Source organism: Magnolia sinica, chromosome 19, assembly GCF_029962835.1.
Source record: "Magnolia sinica isolate HGM2019 chromosome 19, MsV1, whole genome shotgun sequence".
NCBI classification, from domain to species: domain Eukaryota; kingdom Viridiplantae; phylum Streptophyta; class Magnoliopsida; order Magnoliales; family Magnoliaceae; genus Magnolia; species Magnolia sinica.
Window position 1 is genome coordinate 46,207,494 of NC_080591.1, and position 19,608 is coordinate 46,227,101.

Below are 19,608 nucleotides of genomic sequence, written 5' to 3' on the forward strand. Positions count from 1 at the left end.
GATTAGATGGATTCCTCTCGCTTTCTTTCAGGTCTTATGGGATTTGCTTAAAAAGTATTTACTGGATTTCCTTGTTAATTTCTACTCTTCTGGTGGGATCTCTCAAGCCATGGGTGCTTCATTGCTCTTAATCCCAAAAATTGAAGGAGCGGCACATCCCAAGGATTTCTAGCTTGTTATCCTTATGGGAGGCCCATACAAAATTCTGGTTAAAGTCTTTGCCTTTGTCTTCACTTGGTTCTCTCTTAGGTGATCTTTGAAGCTCAGGGTGCCTTTGTGGCCCACTGGAAAATCCTTGATTTTTACCCGATTGCCCATGAGTGCATCAACTCCCTTCATCAGGAAGGGAGGAGTAGCATTGTCTGCAAGGTTGATATTGAAAATGCTTACGATCACGTTGATTGGGGCTACTTGGCTTATATTTTTGGCTGTCTTGACTTCAACTTAAGATGGCGCTACTGGATAAAAAATCGTATCTCCTCGGTTTATTTCTCTGTCCTAGTAAAAAACTCTCCTAAAGTTCAAGTCTTCCAGAAGTCATAGGCAAGAAGCTTGACTATCTCCCTTTTTGTTCATCATCGCTGCTAAAGGTCTTAGCGGTATTTTGGGAAAAGGTGAGGAAGCTGGTCTCACTGGTGGGTTTAAGGTGGCCCATTCTAGCCCTTCTGTCTCCCACATTCTATTTGTGAATGACACGCTCCTCTTTTGTTACACCTCAGAGGCTGCAGTTATGAACCTCAGGAAGATAGTGCATTGTTTCGAGGCCATCTCTAGTCTCAAGATAAATCTTTTGAAAAGCAAGATGTTGGCTATTAACCTTTTTCCATCTTGTCTTTGCTGTTTAGCCAAGGTCTTTGGGTGTAAGGTAGGCTCTTTTCCTGCCTCGTTCCTTGGGCTTTCGCTTTATATCAGCAGGCCGGCCAAGCACTCGTGGGATGTGGTTATAGAAAGGGTCGAGCAGAAGTTGTCCCCCTTGGAAAGTCGGTATCCCTCCCTTAGAGGTTGTTTGACCCTCATTAAAGCGGCCCTTTCTAATCTCCCCTACTATTTTCTCTCCCGTTATTGGTGCTCGAAAGCCATTCTTATTAGGCTCGAAAAGCTCAGACGAGACTATCTGGAAAGGGAGCTCCAATGGGTAAAAATTTCACCTTCTCAGCTAGGCAGAGGTTTCCAAGCCATGCTCGGAAGGGGGTTCGGGTATACGGGTCTTGGCTATCTATAACTCGGCCCTCTTAGGTAAATGGATCTGGTGTTTTGGATAAGAGGCTGGTAACTATTGGAGAGAGAGCATTGCTTGCACATATAACCTCAAGGCGGGAGGTTGGTTTTCTAAACCTTCTTCCCTTTACAAAGCTGGAGCAGTGTGGGAAGCCATTACTGCCCTTAAGCCTCTTAATATCGGATGGCTTCTCTTGTCCTTGGAGACGGAACACGCATCCATTTCTGGGTAGACTGGTGGATCTCTAATTGGCCTCTCCTATCTCTCTTCGCTAGTTCGGCCAGAATGGCTTCCTATTATTCCATTTCTGTTGCTAATTGCTTCTCTAATAAAAGCTCTAGGATCTGGGGTCCTCCTTGTAGGTGGTCTTTGCATGTGTTTCAAACAAGAAACAAATGCATTCGCTTTGGGAAATTATCTTATTCAAATATAACATAGATAATGTATGAAGAACAATCGTTGTATTATTAATATTGAGTTCATTTACATCGTCGAATATCCCTTGATTCTGAGATAGATTATTTAAAATGCGGAAATTGACAAAGTTCGAATGTCGAATCTGAATATCAAATTCGACAGCATTTCAACTTGTAGTTTGATCATCTCTTTAAGAGGAATATTGTGCAGATTTGATCATTTGATCTCCCTCTCTTGAGCTTATATCCTTGTGTAAAAGGAGAACTGGAAATGGCGAAGATCGACAATTTCGGCAGCATAACAGCTCCAACCCTTACTGGCTGTATAACAGCCCTGTTACGTGGGCCGCCAACCAATATGGTTTGTGCGGACCCGCGCAAACCCTTGCGTTCTTCTTCTCCTACCTTCAAAATCTTCTGGAGCTCTGATCTTCTTCCAAAATCTTCCAACCCCCAAATGAGAGGGGGAGTGGGGTATTTATAGACCTTCACACATGCGAACCCTCGATCTTGGTGCCACGGGGGCCCACCATCCATCTGAACAACATCTTAATCGAACAACATCTTAATCTCTTTGCTCGGTTCGCACAACCAATAAGACCATTTGCGCGGATCACACAATCAATAAATCGTTTGCTCGGCTCGAGTAATCTCATAAAATGGTATTCTTTCTCATTTTTTCTTCTATCTTCTACTTTCTTAGTCTTTGATTTTTGTCCTTCTTCTTTTTATGCCTCAACAGATGCCCCCTTGATCCTTTCTTTGTTCTTCTGAATCAAAGAATCAAGATCAATCACAAATTTTCACTTTTGCAATTGTTTGCGCGGCCCGCGCAACGGACACTCAAAAACTGCACTCGGGCTTCATCCCTTATAAATACCAGCTGCCTTCACTCATTTCCCATTTCCCATTCCTAGTGAAGCTCTGTCCTTTTGCTATCTCCCCGCGCAATCAACATCGTTTGCGCAACCCGCGCAAACCCCTCTTTTGCAGAATTTCCAAACTTAGGAATTTTCAGACTTTCTTTTTCTGAGACTAGACTTTTTCACCATGGCCCGCACTAAAAGGACTTTCCGTATCATTGAACCTTCAACCGCTCAACCTTCTCATCAAGAACTACCAAATCCTCCGTCTTCACAAGTTACTGAACCATCACCATCTCCTCCCCAACCATCACGTAAACGTTTCAAAACCACTAGCAAACGTCCCGCCTATATAAAGGAACTCGTGCTTCCTGCCTTCTATTTCACCAATCGGATCGCTACACTGCCTTCTCCTATCCACAGGGCAATCTCCATGGGCGAGATTGAACGACCACCGAGACATGGTCGAGATTATGTCTGGGACGAGTGGCTAAAAACGACGACTCATTTGCCGACGATGAGCCAAAAGCCACCGACGAGAGAAGACACTCCCCCACCATCTAGGTCGAAGAAAACCTGTCGCAACAAAGCCGAGGAGTTCCAGGAGAAAATCAGAGAACATAATAGAAAGAAACTCCAGAACTCCTGGGAGTCAATTCAGGTGATCAAGGGTATTATGAAATTTAATAACCCTTATAAGCAAGGCATGGTAGTGTAACGCCCTGAAAATCGGGGTTGAGCATAGACTCAACTCCCGAGTTCCATCGCATCACTTATGCAACATAGATAATGATGATTAATGTTGTCCACGTTAGTGCCTTAAACATGAATGAGATTATACCAAAACAACATATCATACTCCAAAGGCAATTAAAGTGTATTAGCGGAAGACTGTGATGTGTATATAAACTGTACAAAAGTAATAGCAAGCCCTCAGAGTATGAATGTCACTAGGTTAAATATTTACAAGTTTGATTCAAAATATACAAAATCAAAATGTGTAATGTTCTCTATCCAAAACCCTGTGGCCCCGACAGCGCAACTCCAGGCCTACATAGACCCGCCAGAGAGTTGCATATAGGAGAACTCTTCCTCGTCATCGTAGTAGTCCGGCTCTGCCTCATAAGCATCGCCATCACCTGCAGCTAAGACAGAGTCTAGTTGGTGTGTACAACACCGTCCCAGAACGTGGGAGTGAGTGATCAACTCAGTGGAGCTATAAGGCAAAGGTTAATATGTTATCAATTTAATCAAGCAGTAATGATAAAGTAATACAATCAAACATTCCTAAGTACTCTGGTTAATGTAAAAATGATATGTATTAATGATGCATGCCCTCGCCTGCACTCCCTCTGCGATCTTCCTCTTACGGTCGCGGCATGCACCCCTTCCTCTATGCACTTCCTCGCCAAAGCACCGTGCAATACGATGCATGAGCGTGATTACCGAGTTTTTATTAGACCTTTTTATACAGCAGGATTGGGAAGCTAAGGTACCTCCCTTATATCAATTCCCAAATAATGATCCATTCTAGGGTCGTTAGTCCTAGCAAATCTCATACGATGTTGCGGTTCTAGGTCACTACAAAGGGCTCGTCACCTAATGAATGTAGGCCTAGTTTATACTCTAGTTGCTACGTAAAGGCTCGTCGCCTCAACGCAGTCTCAGAGTATGCTCGAGGTCACTCCACCCACGCCCCACCAACTGACAGTTTATTTTCGAAGGCTTGTCACCAACTCGACTGGGGACCACAGCCAGGCTGCGTCAGTGTAGGCCGACAGCTCGAAAATAGTGTTCCATACCACCATATTCGGCTCACGAGTTTGGGTTGCTCACTGGACACTACGGGGAGGCTCGTTACCCCAGCGTAGGCCGACAGCTCGACCACGGTGTCCCATACCACCATGCCCGGCTCATGAGTCTTAGCGGATCTTAGTACCAAGGTTACATGGGCTTTCCACCGATAAGTTTGGTACCTTAGGTTTAAACAGTAGCGTCCATATATGGTAAATATACATCGGGCCAATCGGGTTACTTGACAAGCTTGACTGGTACGAGCATACGTCGGACCGATCGACATGGAGCGCGTAAGCACTCCGCGTGGCCTAACCACTGTCGACTAGCAGCGTACTACTCGGATTCCTCGAACATGTCTGGTGTGGCGAAACAAGCTCACCCACTAACTCGGAAAACATTACCGATCGCCTGGACTACGTCGTAGCCCCAAACACATTTCATGTATATTAGGCATTCATATGTACTAGTCAAGCAGCATGTAACATCCAATTCAAATATACATCTCATACGAGCATTTTAACGAACACGGAGAGTATATATTATCATACATAGACATTCATCCATAAATCACACAGTAGCAAGATAGATTATATAAAGGATGTTATAACCATAGTTAAGGGAATCGAGAATCCTATCTCAACACCCTCATTACAAGCACTTCAACAAGCATTTTCACATTCAGGCATTTTATCAAACACTTGGACTACACATATTACATACATGTAATATATTAGCTATAACACATATTATAGCAAATCCTTCCACATAGGAGTTGCCATACGTACAAACATCAGGTATTCCCGATCAAAGCACAAATCATAAATCCATACTCATTCAGACATTTCAACAAACACATATAATGCATTTAAAATAAACATAGTTTACATATATGTGAAATGTACGAGAAACATTGTATCTAGGCATATGTGATAGCAATCAAGTCAGACATCAATCATTGCTGACATTGAAAGCCTTGAAAACTATAACCTAAACGTTTATAGTCCGCACCTTTCGCCAATAAACAAGTATCGAACTCAGTTTGTATGCCAAGTCTTTGTCTACGGCACGACGGCAACCTATATCATGAAATAGGTTAACTATTTCATCACTTACACTATTTGAAACCCTAAAACAGATTAGGGTTAGGTTTTCTTACCTAAGAACGGAATCAGAATCGCCGAAATAGCGATACGGCATCGGTTGTTAAGCACGTGGAGTGGCAGGGGAGAATCCCAGGAACAAACGCCAACACTCTCTCTTCTCCTCACTTTCTTCTTCTCTTTTCTCTCTCTTCTCTCTCCTAGGGTTAAGAATTCGTATGGAATGAGAGAGGGGTGGGTTTAGGCCCTTATATAGGCCCAGAATTGATGGGAATGGCCCCCAGGGCCATGGTATACTTAGGTTATAGCCAAAGACTGGCCATTTCGGTCCAACGGAGCACATCTGGAGGCCCCTTTTCTGCATGCAGTCGGACTTAAGCTCTCTGACATTGGATCTAGGCCAGGCTAAGTTTTCGGTCCGATCGGATTTACAGATCGACGACGGAGGACCAGTTTCAGTTCGACGGTCATCGGTACTTGATCAGGGCCACAGTGCACTAACATGTGTTGGAAATTTTCCCTGATCCAAGGGTGTAATTGGGTTAGATTCCAACGGTCTGAATCCTTAGATTAGGCCTACAAGCGAACGACTCAACTCACTTAAGTTTCAGTTCATTTCCTAAAGATATTCGTGTTTCTCACACACTTCGCTTGGGGCTCAGTTGTGCGTTTCTGGACACTATCTGGATTTGATTTCTGAGATGACTGTCAAGCCCAGTAAGGCGGTCATAACCGTATAGTTTCACGGTAATCGGACTTTCGACACGCGGTACAGGTCCGATACGGAGTTTCAAGATGCTCCCGAGAGCAACTGGGTTTTGAGATTGATTCTAGATTTTTAGGTAATGTAGCATTAGCGATTCTAATGGTTTTGGGTCTTGCAGTTCGTATAGAAAGTGGTTCAAGCTAATTCTACTGATTGTTCAGTTTAGTACTTAACTAAATCGTGCCATAATTACGACAGAATAGGGTCCTAGGGCTGCTCTACGTCCAAGGACGTCCATCGCCAAGCTGGGAAAAATCTGGGATGTTACAATCTACCCCTCTTAAAACCAATTTCGTCCCCGAAATTGCCTAAGGGTAATAAGGAAAGATTTAATTATTTCTTTTGTCTAAGTTTTATTGATTTAAAGTTTGTACGCGTGGTAGGGTATATTCTAGTCTGGTTCATTTTAGTCTACCCCCCCTTAAAAACTTATTTCTTTATCTCTTGCCCTTGTCTATTTGGAGTTTTGACGATGATTCCCATCTATTTAGAGTAAGATATTTGTTTTCAGTAATCGACCAACACGAAGTGACAACTGTAATGGGCTCGATCCCGATATATCGATCATCTACCTGACCAGGGTAGAAGGCTCATTGTATCCCTTCCTAGTCTTAGTGGATCTTGGTCTTCTGCTCGGTCCAAGTAGTGAGTCCATTGGCAGTCGCCCAAGATTGAGAATTGGGTCAAGCCGTAAATGCTTCGTAGTTGTATATTTCAGTAACTCTGTAGTCCGATCACTCTAAAAGCTTAGGGAACGCCCATCATTGAAAGGCTCAAATTTTCTATTTATGAGGTTGCCCTTTGGATCTTGGTTTAAGAGAGTCCTTGTTCTAATCTATGTCCAACGTAGGGGTTAATACATATCTTACTAGATCATCCTAAAAAAGTTTCCAATAGTACCGAATTGGCTAAGGCTTCTATTAAATTCGTCTTTAATACGAATTGGTTTAACACTTGAACCCTAATTGTTTTCTTTTCAGTAACTTCATTATTGACATTCTAAGGAAGGTCCAGCACCTATTCAGTAACCATTTAGTGACCCAACCTTCAATCCTGGGCCAGTGGAGCATGGGGCCCACCACGCTTCCTAGTTTGGGCTCATAATGTTCTACCCCCCTCATAGCAATTTCTAGTTTCAAGGGTCAAGAATCCATATCCTGATCCGTATGTCGGAACAGGGTGCAATTTAGGACTTATCCTTAACATGAACTGGGAAACGATCTCTCAATACTTTGGTCTTCCTTTCATCGATGATATGTACTAGGGCATTGGTACCTATTATCATAGAAAGGATCTAAAAATGATGGATGTTGTGGTTGATTTCAGGGTCGGGTGTGAGTTTGTGGCAAGATGCCTACTTCGACCAAAGAAGGACTTTTGCCACGGTCCCGACTTACCTTCTTTAATCAGATTTAGTTTAATACTGTAAGATAATCTATACATTATTAGTGCATAAGGAATTGGGACAAATTAGGTTAACGGGCAGACTATCTTTCTAAATTCATATGCACAATAGGTATGCCAGAATGGCCTGTGATTCGGAACCTAATTCCTAACTATCTGTTGCCCTAATTTGAATTTAACTGCGCTCGAGCACTGCACAGGCTCATACAAGCTAAGGAGGTCCTAGGGTTCACGTTATTAATGTATGGGAGTTCCTATACTGTCAGATTTTTTCTTTTAAATCTAGGAGTGGTTTATATAATCTTCATTCCCAAGGTCCTAGAGTGGTTCTATGCCCTTATCAGGCATCTTTAGTTAGTAACTTATTCTAATTATTTTTCTAGTAGTTCTTCATCAAGTCTACTTCATCTCTTTCCATTTTCACTAAATTTCATGTTGTAGAAAAATTCTAAAAGTTCTAGAAACAGCTGCTGTCCAAATGAATAAGTTTTGGACAATTGTCACAACAACCTACATTTATCTATATTAAAGTTTTTATTATATTTTTCACTTATTTTTATATGAAAATAGACTTATCAAGCTTCAATCTGGCTTTTGAATCACCTAAATCAGAATTATAACGAGGGAGAAATGATTTTTCGAAGTCGGACGAAAAGTGAAGAAAAATCGCTGAAAACGGGCCGCCCGGCCCGCTGGACTGGGGTGCACCACGTTCAGCGAGATGGTGCCGCGGTCCGCTGGAGCGCCGGGCGCGATGCGCCCCGGTCAGCGCTGTGGCGCCGCGCCCGCTTGGTGGTGGTTCTGCCACTCATTTTTTGGAACGGCCGTATCTTTCAATCCGAAATGAGTTACGCGACGTGCCATATATGATTTAGGGGTAGGAGAAGCTGATCTATCCAAATAACCTATTTATTTTGTGAGATTCCATAAGGTTAATGGTCAAAAACCCATTTTATTTATAAATTTACTATTTATAGTAAATTTTAGGTTGAGTATTGTTCTTCATCATTTAACCTTTACGATTAGTGTCTCATATGAACGTACTTAGAAAAAGTTGAAGAATAAGGTGGTGAAATGTGAGATTTTGAAGGAAAGGGGTAAAAAGAATTTTAGACTTTCGCATGGAGTACGCGCCTGTATTCGTGCCATTTGGATCCATTTCAGGTTTGGAATTCATCAACTAATGACTCAAACCGTCGACTAACGGCCTAGAGGCGACCTAGGTCAATCCACATGATCGAAGATATGTTGTGGACTAAATTATAGTATTCGGTCTTGCCTGTCTGCAAAAGCTTGGGATCCTAATGTCGTCTCTAAATTCCATCACTCCCTTCCTAAGTCAAAGTGCGTCAGAGTGCGTCATGTGGCCTATAACCCAGGTCCAGTTTAATCTAAATCATGCTCTGATACCAACTTGTAACGCCCTGAAAATCGAGGGTCGAGCATAGACTCAACTCCCGAGTTCCAACACATCACTTATGCAACATAGATAACGATGATTGATGTTGTCCACGTTAGTGCCTTAAACATGAATTAGATTATACCAAAACAACATATCATACTCCAAAGGCAATTAAAGTGTATTAGCGGAAGACTGTGATGTGTATATAAACTGTACAAAAGTAATAGCAAGCCCTCAGAGTATGAATGTCACTAGGTTAAATATTTACAAGTTTGATTCAAAATATACAAAATCAAAATGTGTAATGTTCTCTATCCAAAATCCTGTAGCCCCGACAGCGCAACTCCAGGCCTACATAGACCCGCCAGAGAGTTGCATATAGGAGAACTCCTCGTCATCATAATAGTCCGGCTCTGCCTCATAAGTAGCGCCATCACCTGCAACTAAGAGCCTAAGACAGTCTAGTTGGTGTGTACAACACCGTCCCAGAACGTGGGAGTGAGTAATCAACTCAATGGAGCTATAAGGCAAAGGTTAATATGTTATCAATTTAATCAAGCAGTAATGATAAAGCAATACAATCAAGCATCCCTAAGTACTCTGGTTAATGCAAAAATGATGTGTTAATGATGCATGCCCTTGCTTGCACTCCCTTTGCGATCTTCCTCTTACGGTCGCGGCATGCACCCCTTCCTCTGTGCACTTCCTCGCCAAAGTGCCGTGCAATGCGATGCATGAGCGTGATTACCGAGTTTTTATTAGACCTTTTCATATAGCAGGATTGGGAAGCCAAGGTACCTTCCTTATATCAATTCCCAAACAATGATCCATTCTAGGGTTGTCAGTCCTAGCAAATCTCATACATTGTTGCGGTTCTAGGTCACTACAAAGGACTCGTCACCTGATCAGTGTAGGCCTAGTTTATACTCTAGTTGTTACGGAAAGGCTTGTCGCCTCAATACAGTCTCAGAGTATGCTCAAGGTCACTCCACTCATGCCCTACCAACTGGCAGTCTATTTTCAAAGGCTCGTCACCAACTCGACTGGAGACCACAACCAGGCTGCGTCAGTGTAGGCTAACAGCTCGAATGCAGTGTCCCATACCACCGTATTCGGCTCACGAGTTTGGGTTGCTCACTGGACACTACAGGGAGGCTCGTCACTCCAGCGTAGGCTGACAGCTCGACCACGGTGTCCCATACCACCATGCCGGCTCATGAGTCTTAGCGGATCTTAGTACCAAGGTTACATGGGCTTTCCACTAGTAAGTTTGGTACCTTAGGTTCAAACAGTAGCGTCCATACATGGTGAACATACATCGGGCCAATCGGGTTACTTGACAAGCTCGATTGGTATGAGCATACGTCGAGCCGATCGACATGGAGCGCATAAGCACTCTGCGTGGCCTAACCACTGTCGACTAGCAGCGTACAACTCGGATTCCTCGAACATGTCTGGTGTGGCGAAACAAGCTCAGCTACTCACTCGGAAAACATTACCGATTGCCTGGACTACGTTGTAGCCCCAAACACATTTCATGTACATTAGGCATTCATATGTACTAGTCAAGTAGCATGTAACATCCAATTCAAATATACTTCTCATACGAGCATTTTAACGAACACGTAGAGTACATATTATTGTACACAGACATTCATCCATAAATCACGTAGTTGCAAGATAGATTATATAAAGGATGCTATAACCATAGTTAAGGGAATCGAGAATCCTATCTCAACACCCTCATTACAAGCACTTAAACAAGCATTTTCACATTCAGGCATTTTATCAAACACTTGGACTACACATATTACATACATATAATATATTAGCTATAACACATATTATAGCAAATCCTTCCACATAGGAGTTGCCATATGTACAAACATCAGGTATACCCGATCAGAAATCATGGCAAGCACAAATCATAAATACATACTCATTCAGACATTTCAACAAACACATATAATGCATTTAAAATAAACATAGTTTACATATATGTGAAATGTACGGGAAACATTGTATCTTGGCATATGTGATAGCAATCAAGTCAGACATCAATCATTACTGACATTGAAAGCCTTGAAAACCATAACCTAAACGTTTATAGTCTGCACATTTCGCCAATAAACAAGTATCGAACTCAGTTTGTACGCCAAGTCTTTGTCTACGGCACGACGGTCACCTATAGCATGAAATAGGTTAACTCTTTCATCACTTACACTATTTGAAACCCTAAAACAGATTAGGGTTAGGTTTTCTTACCTAAGAACGGAATCAGAATCGCCGAAATAGCGATACGGCAACGGTTGTTAAGCACGTGGAGTGGCAGGGGAGAATCCCAGGAACAAACGCCAACACTCTCTCTTCTCCTCACTTTCTTCTTCTCTTTACTCTCTCCTCTCTCTCTTAGGGTTAGGAATTCGTATGGAATGAGAGAGGGGTGGGTTTAGGCCCTTATATAGGCCCAGAACTGATGAGAATAGCCCCAGGGCCATGGTATACTTAGGTTATAGCCAAAGACTGGCCATTTCGGTCCAACGAAGCACATCTGGAGGCTCCTTTTCTGCATGCGGTCGGACTTAAGCTCCCTGACATTGGATCTAGGCCAGGCTAAGTTTTCGGTCCGATCGGATTTACAGATCGACGGCGGAGGACCAGTTTCAATTCGACAGTCATTGGTACTCGATCAGGGCCACAGTACACTGACATGTGTTGGAAATTTTCCCTGATCCGAGGGTGTAATTGGGTTAGATTCCGACGGTCTGAATCCTTAGATTCGGCCTGCAAGCGAACGACTCAACTCACTTAAGTTTCAATTCATTTCCTAAAGATATTTGTGTTTCTCACACACTTCGCTCGGGGCTCAAGTTGTGCGTTTCTGGACACTATCTGGATTTGATTTCTGAGATGGTTGTCAAGCCCAGTAAGGTGGTCATAACCGTATAGTTTCACGGCAATCGGACTTTTGACACGCGGTCCAGGTCCGATACGGAGTTTCAAGATGCTCTCGAGAGCAACTGTGTTTTGAGATTGATCCTAGATTTTTAGGTAATGTAGCGTTAGCGATTCTAATGGTTTTGGGTCTTGCAGTTCATATAGAAAGTGGTTCAAGCTAATTCTACTGATTGTTTAGTTTAGTACTTAACTAAATCGTGCCAGAATTATGACAGAATAGGGTCCTAGGGCAGCTCTACGCCCAAGGACGTCCATCGCCAAGCTAGGAAAAATCCGGGATGTTATAGGTCGTGATCCCACTGAGCCTTCACCGCCATCAGTCTATTCTCAACTTTGAACCGAGAGATCAAATGGACGGAGAGAAACTGGCCTTCACCAAATCCTGGTCATCGAGGGAATTGAAAATTTTGGAAGGTATCTTGCTGCCGAAGAAGCCAAGGCAACAGATTGGCGATATTCACTAGATGATCTTCCTCACCCCTTCTCATAATCCGCACAATTTATTCCCGACTCATTTTTTCCAGACGCTTCAACAATTTTTCAGAGAACGTCAATCGATTTGGAGTCCGGAAGAATTCAGAACGAGAGGCCTCCTGACTTCTCATGACTACTATCCTGGATGGGCAACAACGATTTTAGCCAAGCATTTGAAAATCTTGGTCAAGATTGATCTTTATAATGCGATAGAAGCTACATCGCAACATTTCTACAAGGAGCCCACCATTCTGAAAGGCTTCCTTAATTATTGGTGTCCCTCAACCAACTCGTTGCATCTTCCTGCGGGCGAGATGAGTATCACGCTCTGGGATCTTCATCGAATCGTTGGTCTTCCAATAACCGGGAAATTCTACGATGAGTTTGTGCCGACTAATGAAGAACTGACCTATATCTCCTCACCAGGCAGCGTTACTTCTATCTTAGAAACGACTACCGAACTTTTTAAGATGTCCAAATTCCCAAACATTCACAAGATTTCCCCCTTACAATGGCTTGCGCACTTCAGCAGAGCTCTCTGGTAATTTCTCTTTCTTGCGGACTAGCAATTTCTTATTTTTTCTAATACATACTTATTATCCATGTTTTTTTCTCTTCCCGGGTTTAACGGTAGCCGTTTGCGAGAATTGGAGGATCTTCGTGAAAATATAAAAGAACGTCCAGAGTATACTCTTGACGGGGAACTCGTGGCCTTTCTTGTGTACGGGCTGAGTGTAGTGGTCCTGCCCAGCTCGAAGTGGGCAGATGTTATTCGCCCAATGGTGTTTGTTGTCGCTGGTGCAATGGCTGAAGGGTTCAAATATTCTCTCACTCCTCCAGTCCTATGCTCAATCCATAGGGCTTTTGGAGAGATTGCTTCCCATGTCAAAAGTCCTTCTATCGACTCTTCTTCCACTTACACTCCCTGGCACTACTTCACTAGCTGGCTCGGCGTATACTTTCCTTGGACTTTTGAAGTTTCTGAGAAGGCTTATATTCACCCCTCCCGTATTCTACTCTGTTTTTTCCAGAAGAGAGCTAATGCGAAAAGATCTTACGATTGGGTCATTGATGCAATTTCTTCTAATGATAACATCAACTACATCCATTTCTGCCTATATCGCTACACAGAGGATGCAGATAAAATAGATACTATATCACTTATCCAATCCTGCAGTCTCCCATTGAGAGAGGGAGTAGAGTTTTGGAGGGAGCCATACTACTCGAGCCATTTTGCTCGTCAATTTGGTTTCGACCAAACATTTTAGAGGATTGCGGGTTGGTGACTAGGCGAATGCGGAGTTACGGGATAGGCCCTTACAATTGGGCTATGGTGTGGAAACAACTTTTAGGCGACTGAGTTGAATCTTCTTTCGTTATCCCGGGTTGCAATCACATCCCTCGTGCCTCATACAGTCACATGAGATGGTGGGTTCATCAGTCATATTTGGTAAATAAACACTCACCTGTGACTGAACCTATTTGGATTTTGCTGCCAAGGCTCAGAGGCCGTAAGTTCGAGAAAGGAATAGGCTTCGTGCTAGAAACGAGTCATGCCTCCTTTACTGGTCACCTCTGTGTTAAGATATCAGTGGGTGATCCCATTCGTGAACTAAAACCTTCTAGCACTTTAGAAGGGTGGATAGCTTATGGGGTCATCATGGACTTTGAGAAGGTCCCACGGGATCGTTCTGAGAGAGTGATTGAAGAGGTGACAGAAGTTCCTTCTCTGGCTCAAGAAAATGTTGCTGAACCTCAAGATCAATCGGCCCCTTCTCCTGCTCCTCGAACTGCTCACCCTAGTCCATCTTCTCCGATGACAAGGTCTCAGACACGCTCTCAAGCTTCTCTCCCTTCTCCTCAAGAAGGGGGTAACCGGGCTTCTCCAGCTTCTTTAGTCCCAGTTAATAAAGATTCGCAGCCAAGAGGTAGTTGGGCCTCTCCCTCTAAAGGGAAGCAAGTTGTGATCGAAGTAGTAGATGAAGAAGACTCAAAGGATGCAAGTTCAGCCTCTTCATCTGAAGGCACCCATTCTGCTGAGTATGAAGATGCTGAAGATGATGAAAACAATGACCTTGAGGAGGGAGAAGTTGACATCGATGGTGGGGAAGATGTCGTTGCAGAAGGTACTTTTATTGACAAAGAACATCTTCCATCAACTTCTGAAGTTCTTCCTGATTCCAATATTCCTGCGAAGACTCCTGCAGTGATAGAAGAAGAAGAAGACGAACCTCTAGATTACAGAGAATATGGATATTCGCCAAGTAAGGAATTTCCTTCCCCCCCTTTTTTTACAATCTTATATATATATATTGCAATAGTTATCTCATTATCATTGTTATATTTTATTTCAGGTGCTCATATTGTCAATACTAGGACGGGTGATACTCCCCCTGCGGATCTTCCTCCAGCTGCACCAGTGGTTTCACCGAGGGTCCCTTTGGTAGCTTGTGGAATCGTTTTTCCAATAGAGACCACTGATCTACCAACTCTGACTACTAGGGATTCGAGCATGGAGGCCAGAGCGCCTTCCTTTGCTGATATGTTGGGAGCCGGCCCTTCTTCTGTTCAAAAAATTCAACCTCCTGTTGCCCATACTTCTGCAGCAGGTATATATATCATTTGCTTTATCAGAATTTCTGCGTCCCCTAGCCTTGTTATCATTATTCTAATTTCTTTTCCTCTTTATATTATAGAAACTCCTCACAACGGTGTAGCAAGTTCTGACTCCGTAGCTACTGTCTCTGATCTATTATCTTTTGAGAAGGTTTCTACACATAAACTGCTTTTGATAAGGAATTCTAAGTCAGCGATAGTTCACATTTTCAAAGATCTTGAGCAGTGGTCGGATCTGGACATTGCTATTGAAATCCTGGAAATCATTGCAAGGATGGTGAGGATTAATATTTACGTCCTATGTGACTCTCTTCTCAAATTTTGTGATTCAATAATTTCTTTGGCATCAGCAGAAAATGTCACTATTGCTCCTGAAATATTAGAATATGGAAAACAACTAGCTCTTTCCAAAGAGAAAGCTTCCCTCATCACTTTTGCTATTCCTGAGTTCAATCAAGAACAGTCAACTCTTCAAGAACAGTTGAAGGCTTGTGCTGACAACAGGGCGGCCATTCAGAATCGCATAGCTCTCCTGAAGAAGGAAATCTCGCAATTGGAGTTGAAAGACCGTACGGAAGAATCAACTATGAATGAGATCGAAGAGAAGATGCGAATCAGTATTCAATCCGCTGATGCTAAGAAATCTGAATTAATAAAAAATGAAGTGATAATCGCATCTTTCGAGAACAAGTTCGCTGGAATTCCAGATTAAGCAAAAATTATTCTCGAAGAAAACTCAAAACACATCGCAACTCAAATTCAGTTGAAGGAAGATTTACAGAAATATCTGAGAATATTAGGAGTCACAGATGAGTTGTAGAGAATTTGTTTTGTTTGTTTTGTTTTGTGTTTTTTTTTTTTTTTTTAAGAACATGCAGCTCCTTTTGATCTCTAACTTATATTGATGAAAGCATGGTGATATTTTGAGATAGTTCACCTCTTCGTAAATTTCCAATTTATGATTCATTTTAAGCATATTCATTTATGCAATCGTCTAACATGATGCTAATATATATATATATATATATATATATATATATATATATAATATATCATGATTGTTAGTATGGGATTTCCTATATGATTTTTGTTTTGGTAGGCAGCAATAGATTTCAATTTAGTCAGATAATCACACACAGTTTAAGCTCTTGAGTAGTGGAGCAACGCAGTTTTTTAGACTCTTGAGTAGTGGAGTCGGGTCTCATGTGATTGGTCTCTGTTAACTCTTATGGGTTCACTGAACTTTTCACAGCCTGGTGAGTTCACAAACCGTGATCCATCAGAGGGGCCCAGTGAAGCTGAACTCGATTGGATTTACGCACAGGGTTGGCTGCGGTTACTCTCTAGAGTTCATGGGGCGCACAAGGCGACCTTTGGGGTACCAAATCCAGGGCTGCCAGTTCATCGACGAGTAGGTTTGAACCATTCCTCATGAGTTTCTATTGAAATCAAGCTAAGGATATGGGGGGGTCTTATGCATGGTTGGCCTATCTATGGACAATGGCCAAAGAGCGCACATTGTGGCCCGCATTTTCTTCGTCTGCAAGGTCGGACTCATTCACGGGAGAACAATTTCATCCGTTCCCCGTGACGCTGTCGGAAAGCTATACAGATGGCATTGGTATTACACGTGACTGGCCGTTGAGGACTTTTTGGCCTTTTAGTCACTGGCTCCATCCGCTGCAAGCATAGGTATGCATATGATGGTCTAGGCGGGCTTTTTAGGGCCACTGGCTTCTCACTGCTGTTTGAATAATAATGGCGATAGGCCTTATGCTTAGTTGGCCATATAGGCTTGGCTAGGCTGCCTTAAATGATAAGCTATCATTGCTGTCAGAATAATAGATATCTTGCTTGATACATCACCGCTGCTGATAATATCTTTGATGATATGTTTATGATAGTATACTGGCTTGGTGATGATATCAATTTCAGTAAGGTTCAACAAAGCTTGTTTGATGATGACAGCGATGACTGCGATGATTGCTTTTCTTCATAATAATTACTGATGTGTAATCTTGATATGCTTGCAAATTTCTTCTTTATTCATTCATCTGAAAAAGAATACATGGCTTCATTTGTTCTTGCCCCCTTTTGATATAGAAGCATTATGCTGATAATCTTCTGGATCAAAATTGTGACTATCTTCAGGGACGATACTTCTTGATGAAGCGTGCATTGACCGGTATACTGATACCCTATCCATCTTTATCTACAACTCTGTATGCTCCATTGGAATATACCTCTGTTATTATGTATGGCCCATCCCGTTTAGGCTCAAATTTGCCCCCTGTTTTGTAGTTCACCACTATTGGTCTTTTTAACATTAGCACCACGTCTCCTTTCTTGAAAGAGCAATACTTGACTCGTTTATCAAAGGCAATCGATATTCTTGCCTGATACAACTGTAATCGCTGCTGAGCTGCCAGGCGTTTCTCATTGAGTAGGTCCAGTTCTTCCAGCCTTATTTTTGCATTTTCATCATCTGTAATTGACTGATGCAATGCCACTGAGTGACGCAACTTGTGTTTCAATCGGGATGACCGCCTCCACGCTGTAAACCAACAAATACGGTGTTGCTCTTGTTGCTGTCCGGTGGGTAGTCTTGTATGCCCACAATGCTTCTTGCAACTTTTCGTCCCAATCATGCTTGTTTCCTCTTATTGTCTTCTTCAGTATCTTCACTATCGTCTTATTGAATGCCTCTGTTAAGCCATTGGCCGATGGATAGTAAGGTGTTGAGAACGAATGGTGAATACTGAATTTCTGACACAACTTTTCCATGCCTCTATTCTTGAAAGGGGTACCATTATCAATTACTATTTTCTTCGGGATGCCATGGCGATATATTATCGCGTGTCGGATGAAATTGACCACGTCTTTTTCTTTGATATTGCGCAATGCGATTGCTTTCATCCACTTGGAGAAATAGTTCGTTGCTGCCAGAATATATTGTTTTCCTTTGGATGAAGGCGGATTTATGGGACCAATAACATCAAGTCCCCAAGCGAAGAAAGGCCAAGAAGTAACTGTTTGATGGAGATCTTCAGGGGGCATATGTATGACATCTCCGTGAATCTGACACTCGTGGCATCGCTTTGCGTAATCTATTGCATCTTTAAACATTGTAGGCCAGTAATACCCCATTCGATGTATTCCATGAAATAAATTTCGGCCAGCTTAATGTGCCCCACATTCCCCAGAGTGAGCTTCTCGTAACATCGGACCCGCTTCTTGTTCATCTAGACAACGCAATAGCATCCCGTTGTAAGATTTTCTGTACAACACTTCACTACATATGATAAACCTGCTCGATCTCTGCTTGATTTGCTATTTTTGTGCTGAATCTTTTGGCAAGATATGATATATGAGGTAGTCTACGAAAGGTTGGCGCCAATCATCCACTGTCACTTCCAAACATGAGATAGGGAGCGCCTCAATGACTTCATCAATAACTTCTGAAAAGGGCAAGAATCTCCTTTCCTCTATAGTTACTTGAAGAGGACACCTGTTTAGACAGGACAGGGCCGATGCCAGACTAGCTAAAGCATCTGCCTTAGCATTTTCAGATCGCGGTACGTGCTTGATTTCAACATGGCAGAATTGCTCCAGTAACTGCTGTGATTTTCGACAATACGGCAAGAGCTCTTGCTTTCTTCTTTCAAACTCCAGTCGTCAGTTGATTTATAATCAACTTGGAATCTCCAAAAATCTGTAGCGTCTTTATCTTCATTTCTTGGGCAATTTCCATTCCAATGATGAGAGCTCGATATTCGGCTTCATTGTTTGTGCATGCGTTACCCAATGCGAAAGAATAGGGTAACAGATCACCTTGAGGAGTAATGAATATTACTCCTATGCTTGCTCCTGATGCTCGAGAAGCACCATCAAAATACATCTGTTACGGATTTTGCGACTCAGCCATCATAACCTACTCATCGGGAAAATCATCGCTAATGGTTTCACTTTCTATTACAGGATGTGCCGCCAAGAAATCCGCCACTGCTTGTCCCTTCACTGCTTCCGCCGGCTCATAAGTAATCGTATATTCCGAAAGTAACAGCATCCATTTGGCCAATCTTCCCGATAACATCGGCCTTCTCATTAGAAACTTTATCGGATTTGCCCTTGAGATTAAAATTATATCGTGAGAGGCAATAATGTCTCAATTTCTGTACCACAAATATCAGCGCCAGGCATTCTTTCTCAATTGGAGAATAATTGCATTCTGCGCCTACTAGAGTTTGGCTTAGATAATAAAGAGCTGTTTTTTTTCCATCTTCATTTACCTGCACTAGTAAGGCTCCCAGCGAATTCTCGGCCGCAAATATGTACAAGATAAGTGGCTTACCTTTTATAGGAGCTGTCAATACTGGAGGCTGTCTTAACAGTTCCTTTATTGAATCGAACGCGTTCTGACAGGCTTTGTCCCATACGAACTCTATTCCTTTCTTCATCAAATGAGAAAACGGCTGACATCTTCCTACCAAATTTGAAATAAAATGGCGAATATATGCTAGTTTTCTTTGCGAGCTTTTCAATTCCTTTAATGTTTTTGGAGGCGGCATATCTTGAATGGCCCCAACTTTCCCT

At 42.5% G+C, this 19,608-nt stretch overlaps 2 protein-coding genes across 2 annotated transcripts in view; both read left to right on the forward strand.

The window, feature by feature from the left end:
• LOC131234306 (F-box protein PP2-A15-like) overlaps window positions 1-19,608 on the forward strand; it is a 64,441-nt gene that overhangs the window by 27,095 nt on the left and 17,738 nt on the right. The window lies entirely within an intron of this gene.
• Window positions 2,282-13,560, forward strand: LOC131234307 (uncharacterized). The gene is made up of 2 exons (XM_058231090.1): window positions 2,282-3,207; window positions 12,213-13,560. Exons 1-2 carry the CDS (start codon window positions 2,686-2,688, stop codon window positions 12,387-12,389), a joined length of 699 nt encoding a protein of 232 aa, XP_058087073.1. The 5' UTR covers window positions 2,282-2,685; the 3' UTR covers window positions 12,390-13,560.